Source organism: Sphaerodactylus townsendi, linkage group LG01, assembly GCF_021028975.2.
Source record: "Sphaerodactylus townsendi isolate TG3544 linkage group LG01, MPM_Stown_v2.3, whole genome shotgun sequence".
Lineage (NCBI taxonomy): Eukaryota > Metazoa > Chordata > Lepidosauria > Squamata > Sphaerodactylidae > Sphaerodactylus > Sphaerodactylus townsendi.
The window spans coordinates 182320090-182333326 of NC_059425.1; the positions used below are offsets into that span (position 1 = coordinate 182320090).

General features: G+C 49.6%; 1 protein-coding gene across 1 annotated transcript in view; it reads left to right on the forward strand.

Moving 5' to 3' along the window:
* SPTLC3 (serine palmitoyltransferase long chain base subunit 3) overlaps positions 1-13237 on the forward strand; it is a 114206-nt gene that overhangs the window by 69816 nt on the left and 31153 nt on the right. The window contains exons 7-9 of the mRNA XM_048510703.1: positions 396-501; positions 3539-3758; positions 11033-11159. Coding sequence (XP_048366660.1) covers positions 396-501; positions 3539-3758; positions 11033-11159 — 453 coding nt within the window. The remainder of the gene's footprint in view (positions 1-395; positions 502-3538; positions 3759-11032; positions 11160-13237) is intronic.

The window sequence follows — 13237 nt, forward strand, 5'->3', positions numbered from 1 at the left end:
AGGTCTCCCAAGCGATAAGAGGTTCTGTCCCTGTAGCCTAGGACAGCTGGATTCCATCCCACACATCCTCCTGAACTGCATATTATACCAAGAACTCCGATCCAGCCTGCTATCCCAAGCTATAGACCCTATGATTGATTATACTGAACCAGACAAAGTAGTTACGCTTTTAAATTGTCAGGACTTTCATTGTTGCCTTACGGTGGCAAAGTTTTGGTCAGAAGTTTGTAAACTGAACGCATGACAAGCGCGAAGTTTTTCACTATTCGCTTTTTAACTGGAACTGTATTTTATATTATCGTGTATATGCCAATAAAGGCTTATTGAATTGATATTGCATAACAGATTCTGAATAAATTATTTTAACTCTTTTTTTTTAAAAAAAAAATTACTAGATCCTCAAAATTTAGAGAACCTGTTGAAGGAAGCGGTGATACACGGGCAGCCTCGGAGCCGGAGAGCGTGGAAAAAAATCCTCATTCTTGTTGAGGGCATTTACAGGTATGTGATGCTCATACTTGAAAACAGATTCTCAAGTCCTTCAGGGTGCAGTTATTGGGCGGGGGGCGGGGGGGGTGTCCTAGCTCATTAGTCAATTACATAGTTAGTAAAGGTAAAGTTTCCCCTTCTGTCGTGTCCGACCCTGGGGTACCACTGCGAGCAGTGATTTCATAGGCAAGCCTCTTTTGTGGGGTAGCTCGCCATTGCTTTCCCCGGCTATTCTTTACCCCCTGGCTATGAGCTTGGTACTCATTTACCGACCAAGGAACGGATGGATGGCTGAGTTGACCACGAGCCAGCTGCCAGGATATCTGGCCCACAGGGGGGCTCGAACTCCTGACCGTGTGAGTGGCAGTGCAAGCACTTAACCACTACGCCACGTGGCTCTTCAATTACAGTGGTACCTTGAAAATCGCCGATAATCCGTCCAGAGATTATCGGCGATTTTTGAATAATGGCGTATTTCGGGTGGGGACTGCCGTTTGCACGCTACAAGAATGCCGCTATACAAGAACGCCTTTATGCGTACGCGCAAGAATACATTTGCGCGGCACCCACGGCGGCCGCCGGAAATCAAGGCGGCCAACGATTTTCAAGGGCGGAAATCAGCGCCTGGCAATCGTCGATTTCTGAAATCAACAATTGTCGAAGGCACCGATTTTCGAGGTACCACTGTATATAGTTAGTACAGTATATATCAGGGTTGTCCAACTCTGGTGCTTCAGATGTTCATAACTACAATTCCCATCAGCCCCTGCTGGCATGGCCAATTGAGGTTGATGGGAATTGTAGTCCATAAACATCTGAAGCACCAGAGTTGGACACCCCTGGTATATATCTTTACAGCATAGATTTAGCTAAAATCCTCGAAAGAACAGCAAGAAGGTATAAATGCCAGGAGATCATTGTCCTTCCTGTACCTTTAGCTTCTAAATATACTTTTATCACCTGCCAAGTTGACTGACAGCTCTCCACAAGCCATCAGCTATGAAAAGTTTTGGAGAATGACAGCATGGCTGTTGCAGACTCTGCATCTGTGATAAATAGTACAGGGAATAGTGACAAAAAATGATGTTGATCTACGCCATGCGGAGAGCCAAGGGGGGTATAGTGGTTAAGAGTAGTGACAGTAATCTGGATAATCCGGTTTGTTTCCCCACTCCTCCATATGAAGCCTGCTGGGTGACCTTGGGCCAGTCACAGTTCCTAGGAACTCTCTCAGCCCCTCCTCCCTCACAAGGTGTCTGTTGTGGGGAGAGGAAGGGAAGGAGTTGGCAAGCCACTTTGAAACTCCTTACAGGAGAGAAAGGCAGGATATAAATCCAAATTCTCCTTCTCCTTAATTTGACTAGAGCAGGGGTCTTCAAACTATGGCCCTCCAGATGTTCATGGACTACAATTCCCATCAGCCCCTGCCAGCATGGCCAAGTGGCAGGGCTGATGGGAATTGTAGTTCATGAACATCTGGGGGGGGCATAGTTTGAAGACCCCTGGACTAGAGAAATCTTGTCATTTGGTGTGTTATTTTGTAAGCACACTGTTCCTCCTGATTTGCAAGAGAAGCATGTTGAGATTAAGGTGGGAGATGAAAATAACTCAGGGGAATCCGTTAGTCTTTCAGTGTTCCTTCAAAAAAAGAACAGGTACAGATTCTATGAAGAAACCTGTTGGCAGAACTCATAGGGTTTTTTTAAATTGAATAATAACCCCAAAAACATTCCTCTCAGGAACTGGTACAGCCAAAGGCAGAGCTGCGATGGGGACAGTTGAGGCAGATTGCCGTGGGGGCCGCCATTGCAGTCACCTGTCAGGGGGGACCACGCACGGGCAGTTCATGTCCTGGGCACAGCTTCCCCTCCCTTCATCACTGGGTACAGCCCACTAAATTTCTTCAAGATTTAGACGTGCGCGATAAAATGCAGAATGAGAATACTGGGCTTTCAGTTTAAATTGTTCTTGAATGGAGGCCGTGAGGGAGGTTTTCATGTACAGCAGGTGAGGAGCAGCGTATGCTTTGTGCGAATCTTTCTTCCCTGGTATATTTGGGAAGGGGGGAGGTAACTTTTGCCCCACCGTTTTCTGAGCAGGTGCGGGATTGGGCTTCTTAACCCCTCCTCTTCCCGTGTTCAACTCAGACTCACTCTTCTAGGTCTCTTCTAAATGCCTCCTTTGCCTACGGAGTGGTCTTTGCAAAGGAACTGGGGCAGTTATCCATGGGAGAGGGAGCGCCAACCAGTGCAGGTGACAGATAAGGGTGCTGGAAAAGAGAGTAAAGTCAACCTGCAAAATTAAAATACACGCATTATGAAAAAGTGGGAGCTTTATTTTTGTTCCCAGGGGGTTGAATGGAGATAAAGGAAGCGTCCCAGGGGGAAGGGACTTTTACTCCTTGTCTTTTACTAAGGTGACCAGATGGTCACCTTCGCGAACCGGGACAGGCGGGCGGCCGAGCAGCGGCGCGGGCATCTGCGTGCAGCCGCAGGAGCGCACAGCCTTCTGGGGCGCTCCCGTTTCCCGCCCTGTCAAAGACCGGGAAACGGCAGCGCCCCAGAAGGCCGTGCGCTCCTGCTGCCGTGCGGGAGGCTGCCGCACTGCCTTCACCCCAGAAGGCAGTGCGGCAGCCTTCCCAAACCCAGGACATTTGAAAACACCCGCGGGACGCGGGACAAGTTGTTTCAAGGCGGGACTGTCCCGCCAAAAGCGGGACGTCTGGTCAGCCTATCTTTTACTCAAGCCCTCTGAATCATGATCTGCCCCCATTGTGCATTTCTGACCTCCCTTGATTTCACTGAATGAAGACAGAAGAGATCTCCTCTTGGGGTAGATCTTTATGCCTTTAAGAGAAGAAAAAGTAATAGATCATAATTTATCCCCGATTCACAGAACTCTGCTGCTTCTTTATAAGCCCGCCATCAGGCACGAGTGGACTTCGGTTCCAGCATGTCGCTGTGAACATGTGGCATGGCATGGCACTCACATTACAGTTGAGCATAACTGTTACAATTCACGTCCTTTTGATTTGATTTGTTTCCCCTAGTATGGAAGGCTCCATTGTACGCTTGCCAGAGATAGTAGCCTTGAAGAGAAAATACAAAGCCTACCTCTACTTGGACGAAGCCCACAGCATCGGTGCCGTCGGCCCATCCGGCAGGGGAGTTGTGGAATACTTTGGAATGAACGCTGAAGATGTCGATGTACTGATGGGAACATTCACCAAAAGCTTTGGAGCAGCTGGAGGCTACATTGCCGGCAGAAAGGTAACCACAATCTTCAGCCCCTGCAAGGGGAGCAAACTCCCAGGGGCGTGGTAGCCCCTGGAACTTTAAAAATCGGTCCTGGCGAGTGCCACCTGACTCGCTGTAGACATTAGGAACCCAGCTTCCTCTTCTGGTTCTTAGAAAATCTTCCTCCCTCTGTAAGGGTCTGTTACTCCAGTCAATAATTGAGACTCAGGAAGGGTTCAAGAGCTTTACTGAACTGTGTTGGGACCTTAGCTGCAGAAAGCCGGAGCTGGGGCTCAGGCTTTTGCAGCTAGCATACATCTCCAAACTTTCCCCGGTTCTTGATCTTCCCCCCTCCCACCTGTTCCCACCATACACAGAATAAGAAAAGGACAGTATTTAAACCAGTATTGTTATGTGTTCCAAACTCAAGGACAGCGATAGACTCATTCCGGGCCCCAGGGAGGGGGAGGAATGAGGGAGACACACTTCACTAGTTACAAGCACAACGACTGAAACAGAATGGCCCATTAACATACAGATAACAGCAAGTGCAGGTGACTTTGGCACCGGCTCAGGGATGCCAGGCCAGGCGGGACCCCCCCACACAGTTGCCTGTTTTGATGAGTCCCTTTCCAAGGAGTGGCGTCCCTGCTTGGGCATCAATAAGCATAAGCATAAGCATTTTATTGTCATTGTGCACGCACAACGAAATTTACAGCAGCATTCCTCGATGCACACAATTCCAGACTCATACCCCATCCTCACTTTCCCCTTCCTCCACCCATCCCTCCACAGCCTCAAACACATCAACACGAAGCTGCAGAGTTCAGCATAGCCACAGCTCTAGAGTAGAAGCTGTCTCTAAGCCTCTTTGTCCTAGTTTTGATAGACCTGTATCGTCTGCCGGATGGTAACAGTTCAAAAAGAGAGTGTGCTAGATGAGACGGGTCTCTCAGAATATTTCCTTTGGGCTTCTCTTTAGGGCTTTGGGAATTATGCAGAGTTCCTTCCAAGGAGGGAGAGGGCAGCCGATAACTCTGTGCAGTAGTGTGATCACCCCTTGGAGCGCCTCTTCCTATCTGCCACTCTTGCAACTGGAGAACCATACACAGATGCAGTAGGTTAAGACACTCTATAGCACAGCTGCAAAAGGACAATTCAGGAGTTTTCCATTCAGTTGTTGTTTCCTCAAAAGTTTCCAGATAGTACAGTTTCTTTGCTGGGCCTTCTTAACCACCGCGGCAGTCTGTACGCCCCAGGTCAAGTCCTCTTTAATCATAATGCCCAGAAATTTAAAACTAGCCACCCGCTCGACTTGATCTCCATTTATAGTCAAGGGCTGAATTTCTGAGCTATTCCTTCTATAGTCCACTATAAGCTCCTTTGTCTTGTTAGTATTAAGAACCAGGTTATTTTCCCTGCACCATGAGAGCAGTCGGTCCACCTCACTCCGGCAGACTCATCCCCTCCAGAGATGAGCCCCACCACCGTTGTGTCATCGGCAAATTTGATAATGGTGTTACTACGATAGACAGGAGTACAATCATATGTATGAAGGGTGAACAATAAAGGACTCAACACAACATCAATCTGCAGGCACTCTGTTTGAAGGACACTGTATGGTTGCAAATGCAACCTGTGGCATAGATAGCATCCCATGTAATGTGCTGTGTGGCACAGGTGATAGGCTACTGTTCTGCCATTCATACATTGCTCAGTGATAACCACTGAGCCGTTTGGACGGTGGTTAGTAATAAGCAACACTTCTGCTATCTTCTGATCTTCAGCAAACTGCGGCTTGCTAAATCATGGTTTAATTATACCGGATTGCATGCCAGTTGGTCACCACAGATCCTCTTTAATTAAAAGTAATCAAATGCAGGCATACCTCAAAGATATTGCAGGTTCAGTTCCTGACCGCTGCAATAAAGCGAATGTCACAATAAAACAAGTCACACAAATTATTTTGGCTTCCCAGTCATATAAAAACTATGTTTACACTATACCGTACTCTATTGATTGTGCAATGGTGTTATTATAAAAAAAAATACACACCTCAATTAAAAATACTATATTGCTAAGAAAACGTGGTAACCATCGACTGAGTCTTCAGCAAGTCATAATCTTTTTGCTGATGGAGGATCTTGCCTCAGTGTTGATGGTTTGCTGATTGATCAAGGTGGCAGTTGATGAAGACCGGGGCGGCTGTCGCAATTTCTTGAAATAAGACAGCAATGGCTTTTGCTGCGTCGATTGGCTCTTCCTTTAACATGCAATGCTGTTGGGTAGCATCTTACCCACAACAGAGCTTCTTTCAAAACTGGAGTCAGTCCTCTCAAACCCTGCTGCCACTTTATCAATTAAGTTTATATAATATTTTAAATCAGCTTAAACTCACCAGCTGTACCAGCCCCTAACAAGAGAGTCGGCCTGTCTTTTGCATCTTGGAAACCAAACTCTAGCTATGAAAGTCCTAGATGTCATCTTTTTCCAATATAAGGCTGTTTTTGTTGAAGCAGCGGCTTACTCGTGAGTAGACCACCTTGCAGGATGCAATGCAAACAAGAACTGAAAGACACACAGTCAGCAGTGCAGTTCTGTTTATTGCTAACTACTGTCAAAGTGCTCCGCCAGACCACAGGTGTTTCCAGGCACACATCACCCTGTTGTCTGTGCGTACTATATACAATTGAGGTGCCAATCAGGTGCCCATGTCTTATCTGTCTTTGCACACGGTACACAGTTGTGCACACAGCCCTCATTATGCACACGGCACCTGCTGGAGGGAGGGTCCACCTGTCATCTAGATTTTGTCCATCTAAACACATGTTCTGACATTTTTTCAGTGCAGCCACCTTCATCTTAGCTAGATCTTCTGGAAGATTTGCTGCAGCTTCTACATCAACACTTGCTTCTTCACCTTGCACTTTGATGTTTGTGGAGATGGCTTTTCTTAAACCTCATGAGCCCATCTCTGCTAGCTTCAAACTTTTCTTCTGCAGTTTCCCCACTTCTTTCAACCTTCGAGAATTGAAGAGAGATAGGACCTTGCTTAATCACTTTGTCTTAAGGGAATGTTGTGGCTGGTTTCATCTTCTATCAGACCTCTAAAACTTCCTCCATATCAGCAACAAAACTGTTCTGCTTTCTTATGACTCATGCGTTCACTGGAGTAGCACTTTTAATCTCCTTGAAGAGCTTTCCCTTTGCATTCACAACTTGACTAACTTTTTGGTGCAAAAGGCCTAGCTGTCAGCAGAGGTGGGATCCAGCAGGTTCTCACAGGTTCCCGAGAGTAGGTTACTAATTATTTGCGTGTGCCGAGAGGGGGTTACTAATGGGTGATTTTGCCACGTGATTTTCGCCTTAGTTACGCCCCTCCTCTCAGCAGTAGCGCGCAGAACTTGAAGCAGTCTAGCAGGAGGTGCACCTTTGCGTGGCAGCCTGCGCCTGCGTGCATTCGTTTCCCGCCCAAGGACCGGCGCAGCGGCTGCGTCCTTGCCACAGCCCCTGCCCAGGAATGCCCCACCCCCGGCCACGCCCCCGTCGTGCCCTGCCCAGCCCCATTGGCGTTTGAATCCCACCACCATGGGAACCTGTTACTAAAATTTTTGGATCCCACCACTGGCTGTCAGCCTATCACAGCTTTCAACATGCCTTCCCGAATGAGCTCAATCATTTCTATGTTTTTTATTTAAAGTGAGAGATGGTCAGCTCTTCCTCTCACTTGAACCCTTAGAGGCCATTGTAGGGTAATTAATTGGCCTAATTTTAGTATTGCTGTGTTTCAGGGAATATGGCGGTCTAGGGAGAGAGAGAAATATGGGACTGATCACTTGGTGTAGCATTCAGATCACACACTACCAGTGTTCCCTGTAAGCTGCACAGCCACTCAGACACCATATTAGTACCGTGAAGTTCGAGCTGCCACCAGCAGGGGGGACTTCCACGCAGAGATAGGGAAGTTCGGGATACTGCCCACAGCTTCCACACAGAGATAGGGAAGTTCGGGCTGCCACAACCACAGAGATAGGGAAGTTCAGGCTACTGCCCACAGGGGGAGCTTCCACACAGAGATAGGGAAGCTTGGGCTACTGCCCGCAGGGGGAACTTCCTCATAGAGGTAGGGAAGTTTGGGCTGCCACCAACAGGGGGAGCTTCCACACAGAGATAGGGAAGTTCAGGCTGCCACAACCACAGAGATAGGGAAGTTCGGGCTACTGCCCACAGGGGGAGCTTCCACACAGAGATAGGGAAGTTTGGGCTACTGCCTGCAGGGGGAACTTCTGCACAGAGGTAGGGAAGTTTGGGCTTCCACCAACAGGGGGAGCTTCCACACAGAGATAGGGAAGTTCGGGCTGCCACAACCACAGAGATAGGGAAGTTCAGGCTACTGCCCACAGGGGGAGCTTCCACACAGAGATAGGGAAGTTTGGGCTACTGCCCACAGGGGGAACTTCCTCATAGAGGTAGGGAAGTTTGGGCTGCCACCAACAGGGGGAGCTTCCACACAGAAATAGGGAAGTTCAGGCTGCCACAACCACAGAGATAGGGAAGTTCGGGCTACTGCCCACAGGGGGAGCTTCCACACAGAGATAGGGAAGTTCGGGCTACTGCCCACAGGGGGAGCTTCCACACAGAGATAGGGAAGTTTGGGCTACTGCCCACAGGGGGAACTTCCTCATAGAGGTAGGGAAGTTTGGGCTTCCACCAACAGGGGGAACTTCCACACAGAGATAGGGAAGTTCGGGCTGCCACAACCACAGAGATAGGGAAGTTCGGGCTACTGCCCACAGGGGGAGCTTCCACACAGAGATAGGGAAGTTCGGGCTACTGCCTGCAGGGGGAACTTCTGCACAGAGGTAGGGAAGTTTGGGCTTCCACCAACAGGGGGAACTTCCACACAGAGATAGGGAAGTTCGGGCTGCCACAACCACAGAGATAGGGAAGTTCGGGCTACTGCCCACAGGGGGAGCTTCCACACAGAGATAGGGAAGTTTGGGCTACTGCCCACAGGGGGAACTTCCTCATAGAGGTAGGGAAGTTTGGGCTGCCACCAACAGGGGGAACTTCCACACAGAGATAGGGAAGTTCCGCTCAGTTCCCTGCTTCTATCAGAGGGACTATTGCACACGACATTTCTTGATTAAATTTGCTGTCTTGTACGGGGGCAGTTCATGGAGCTTCAAAACAATTACCGCAAGCTTGACATCTGAAGATGCCAGCCACAGATGCAGGCGAAACGTCAGGAGAGAATGCTGCTAGAACACGGCCATACAGCCCGGAAACCACACAGCACCCAAGTGATTCCGGCCGTGAAAGCCTTCGACAATACGATGAGAAGAAACATTCTAAGCATAAGCATAAGCATAAGCATTTTATTGTTATTGTCCAATATTATTCTATTGGATGCCCAGTACACTTGGCAGTGGAATATTCTCTCACGACTCCGTAATTTATACATTTGCTTCTGACCTGCATGAGTCTTATTTATGTTGCTCGAATGAAAACATAAGAGGGAACAAACTGTTTTCAGATTTCCATTCATATTAAGCCTCCTGAAGGGCTGACCTAGATGCAGCCATCTCAGTCAGCAGAGAAGGGGCCACCGTTTTACAAATTTTGGGTCTCTTCAGAAGGTCTGCCAAGGTAGGGAATTTGGGAGGTGGGGTTCAAGGTTTTGATTCCAGCCACAGCCTGGGTTGAGAAACTTACGGAGCTGCTCATTTCATTAGGCCTTCATTGCTGTGCCATGCCTAATTGACAATAAAGCTAAATCAGAAGAATTGCTCAGCCTGCTGTTGATGGTGACTCCATACCCTTTAAAGGGCTGGCAGTAAAAACGGGTCCATAGAAAGTTGTTCTTTTCTGCTGAAGAGGCGGAAGATACTCAAATATTCTTGAGCTCAACAAAACGTGTACATGGTTCTTCTGCGTATGTGATTGGTGAGAAAAGCAGGCTGTCGTGGAAATCATATCCCAGCTGCCCTCTTGGTCCTGCTTCCCCCAGCACGGGTCTGCAACCAGTGGCTCCGGAGCCGCATGCGGCTCTTTCAGCCTTATACTGCGGCTCCACATGACCTAGAGGTCAGAGGGTAGCGTGGGCAAGTCCCTCCAGCCCTCCGGAGCAGCACCGGAAGGAAAAGTGAGTGGAGGGGCCGAACCGGCTCGGTAGACCTTCGGGGCTGTGGAAAACAGGTCCAAATGGCTCTTTGGGCGATAAAGGTTGCCGACCCCTGCTCCAGCAGAACATCTGCCAACATAATTTTAACCCTGTCCACTTATTTCTTCCAAGCGTGTGCTTTGGCCATTGCAGCACTCCAGAAACGGGACTGTACAATTGCACAATGAATTTACTGACTTTGTTTATGAAGCAAGAACCGTCCTACATTTTGGCTTACCATCTGCAGTTATTTTCTGCTTCTGTGCATCCAGTAGATCCGAAGAAGTTCGGTTAGCCTCAGCTAGGGCTAGAGCTAGAGCTTTTTTGGCCCTGGTCCCCAGTGGCGTAGCGCCACCAGGACAGGGGGGATGATGCCCCAGGTGCATGTTGCGGTAGGGGCGTGGCCCAGGCGTTCCAGGGGCGTTCTGGGGCAGGCGTCACTGTGGCAGGGGTGCAGGGTGTGCGCACGCCCCGGGCACAGTATCCCCTCACTCCGCCCCTGCTGATCCCAACCTGGTGGAACGTTTTGTCTTGGGAGATTAGGGCCCAGTGGGATCTTGGGTAATTCCGCAGGGCCTGTAACACAGAGCTGTTCCAGCAGGCAGCCATAGTACTATCTGGTCTCCCTCTTCCCCTCCCCTTCCTTTTCCTCCCTCCCCCCTTTCCCTCCTTTCCTTCCTTCCCCTTCCTTTTCCCATTCCCTCTTTTCCTTTTTCCCTATCCTTTCTCCCCATTTGTTGGGGTGTTGGTATGTTTCATTCCCCTATAGCCGTGGTGGCGAACCTTTGGCACTCCAGATGTTATGGACTCCCATCAGCCCCTGCCAGCATGGCAAATTGTAAGGGCTGATGGGAATTGTAGTCCATAACATCTGGAGTGCCAAAGGTTCGCCACCACTGTCCTATAGGATTGTGCTTTTATCTCTTAGATTAACTGAAGTGATTGAATTATTGGTATGCTTTTAAAAAAAGATGTCATATTTGTATGTATTTTGAAGCTATATTATAAGCCATCTTGAGCCTGAAAGGGGAGGGGCAGCCTCTTAAGTCTAATAAATTTAATTGCTCACAAGGTTCTGCTTTGATAGAAGAGAGGTAGAGACGGGAAATGGCACCACGCTGAAATCTTTGTTCTCTGGTTTAAGGAGCTAGTGGACTACATACGAACGTACTCCCACAGCGCCACGTACGCCGTGTCTATGTGTCCGCCTGTAGCAGAACAAATCATAAGAGCAATGAAATGTCTCATGGGACTAGACGGCTCCACACAAGGTAGGACATCTTGCAGAAAGTCAAGATCGGATTTAACACTCTCAGGGTTGGAAGAGGGAAACGGGGTGATAGGGGGGTAACTCAAGGCTATGTAGCTGTGGTACTGGCACATCACGTTTCATTTTGGAAACTTCAATGAAATATGGACACAAGGCAGAGGTGGGATCTAGCAGGTTCTCACAGGTTCCCGCAAGTAGGTTACTAATTATTTGTGTGTGCCGAGAGGCGGTTATTAATTGGTGATTTTGCCACGTGATTTTTGCCTTTGTTACGTACCTCCTCCGCTCCTCAGCAGTAACGCGCAGAACTTGAAGCAGTCTAGCAGGAGGTGCACCGATGTGCATGGCAGCCTATGCCTGCGTGCATTCGTTTCCCGCCCAAGGACCGGCGCAGCGGCTGCGTCCTTGCCACAGCCCCGCCCAGCAATGCCCCACCCCCGGAATTCCTGGCCACGCCCCCGTCGTGCCCCGCCCAGCCCCATTGGCGCTACGCCACTGTTTGAATCCCACCACCATGGGAACCTGTTATTAAAATTTTTGGATCCCACCACTGACGCAAGGGATGCTTTGAGATTAATGTAGAGCAAGATAGGGTTGCCGTTCTTCCAGGGAGAGTGAGCAACCGCCTGCCCCCAGTTTCCAAGCCTCATCAGACCTTTGTCGAAGGTCTTTCACGGCCGGAATGACTGGGGTGCTGTGTGGTTTCCGGGCTGTGTGGCTGTGTTCTAGCAGCATGCTCTCCTGACGTTTCACCTGCATCTGTGGCTGGTGATCCTCTGAAGATGCCGGCCACAGATGCAGGCGAAACGTCAGGAGAGAATGCTGCTAGAACACGGCCATACAGCCCAGAAACCACACAGCACCCCACTCATCAGACCTCTTTGCTCCAGTAAGAGCAAGGGGTAAGGAGATATGATGCCCAATGCTGTGATTTTCACTATGGTAAAAACCATAGAGACAAGTAAAGTCCGAGATCTGGGGTATCAAACATGCAGTTCTGGGGCCAAATTCAGCCCCTTGAAAGGACTTATCAGGCCCACCGCTCCTGAGCTGGCCAAGTGAGCCTGCACTCATTCCGCACCCAATTGGATCAGGCATGACCCTTCCCCCCCTGGTTATCTGGCGTGGTGGGCCACTTACCCCCCCCCCTTCCCATCTAACCTGGCAAACCACCCCCATGCTACCTGGGCCGGCAAGCCTGCTGCGGGTTTGCAAGCTGCAACAGACACCTCCTCCAGCGCTGGACTGGCAAACTTGCTATGGGTGCTCCAGCTGAGGCAGCCACCCCTCCCCCAGTGTCGTTCTGGGTTAGCGAGCCCACTGCAGGCCTGCTAACTGAGTTAGCCAAACCCCACCCCCCACCCCCCAGTGCCGGTCTGCCTTGGTGAGCCTGCTGTGGCCCAGCTCAACCAAGTCACCTGCATGTCATACCCAGCCCTCACCGCAAACGAGTTCAACACTGTTTCAGATCGTCGTGATATCGCTTCCGGGTGCAAACAGAATGAGGCATCACGTGTGTTCGCAGGGTGTTGCTCTCTACGCTCAAAAGATTCCCAAAGGCTTCCTAAAACAATCCTTTTCCCTTGAAGACTCATCTACAGGTAGTTGCAAACCCACCTCTGGCTTTGAAAATGTCATTGTGTCTCGGCCCCTGTGAAAGGAGAGCAGCACAAACTGTCCTATATCGTAGCTTTTTGCTGTTAACCTGAGTGGCATCTTCATTGAAATACTGGTCGTGGTGGGTTTTCCGGGCTGTGCGGCCGTGGTCTGGTGGATCTTGTTCCTAACGTTTCGCCTGCATCTGCGGCTGGCATCTTCAGAGGTGTATCACAGGGAGAAGTGTGTTATCCACTGTGTGATACACCTCTGAAGATGCCAGCCACAAATGCAGGCGAAACATTAGGAACAAGATCTACCAGACTACGGCCACGCAGCCCGGAAAGCCCACAGAAACCAGCCGAGTCCGGCAATGAAAGCCCTCGACGATTCATTAAAATACTTCATGAGACATTCTATAGGCCTTGTTGAGGTCTGCCGGAGTCATTTAGGTGTAGATTCACATCAGTGGTGAGATGTGTC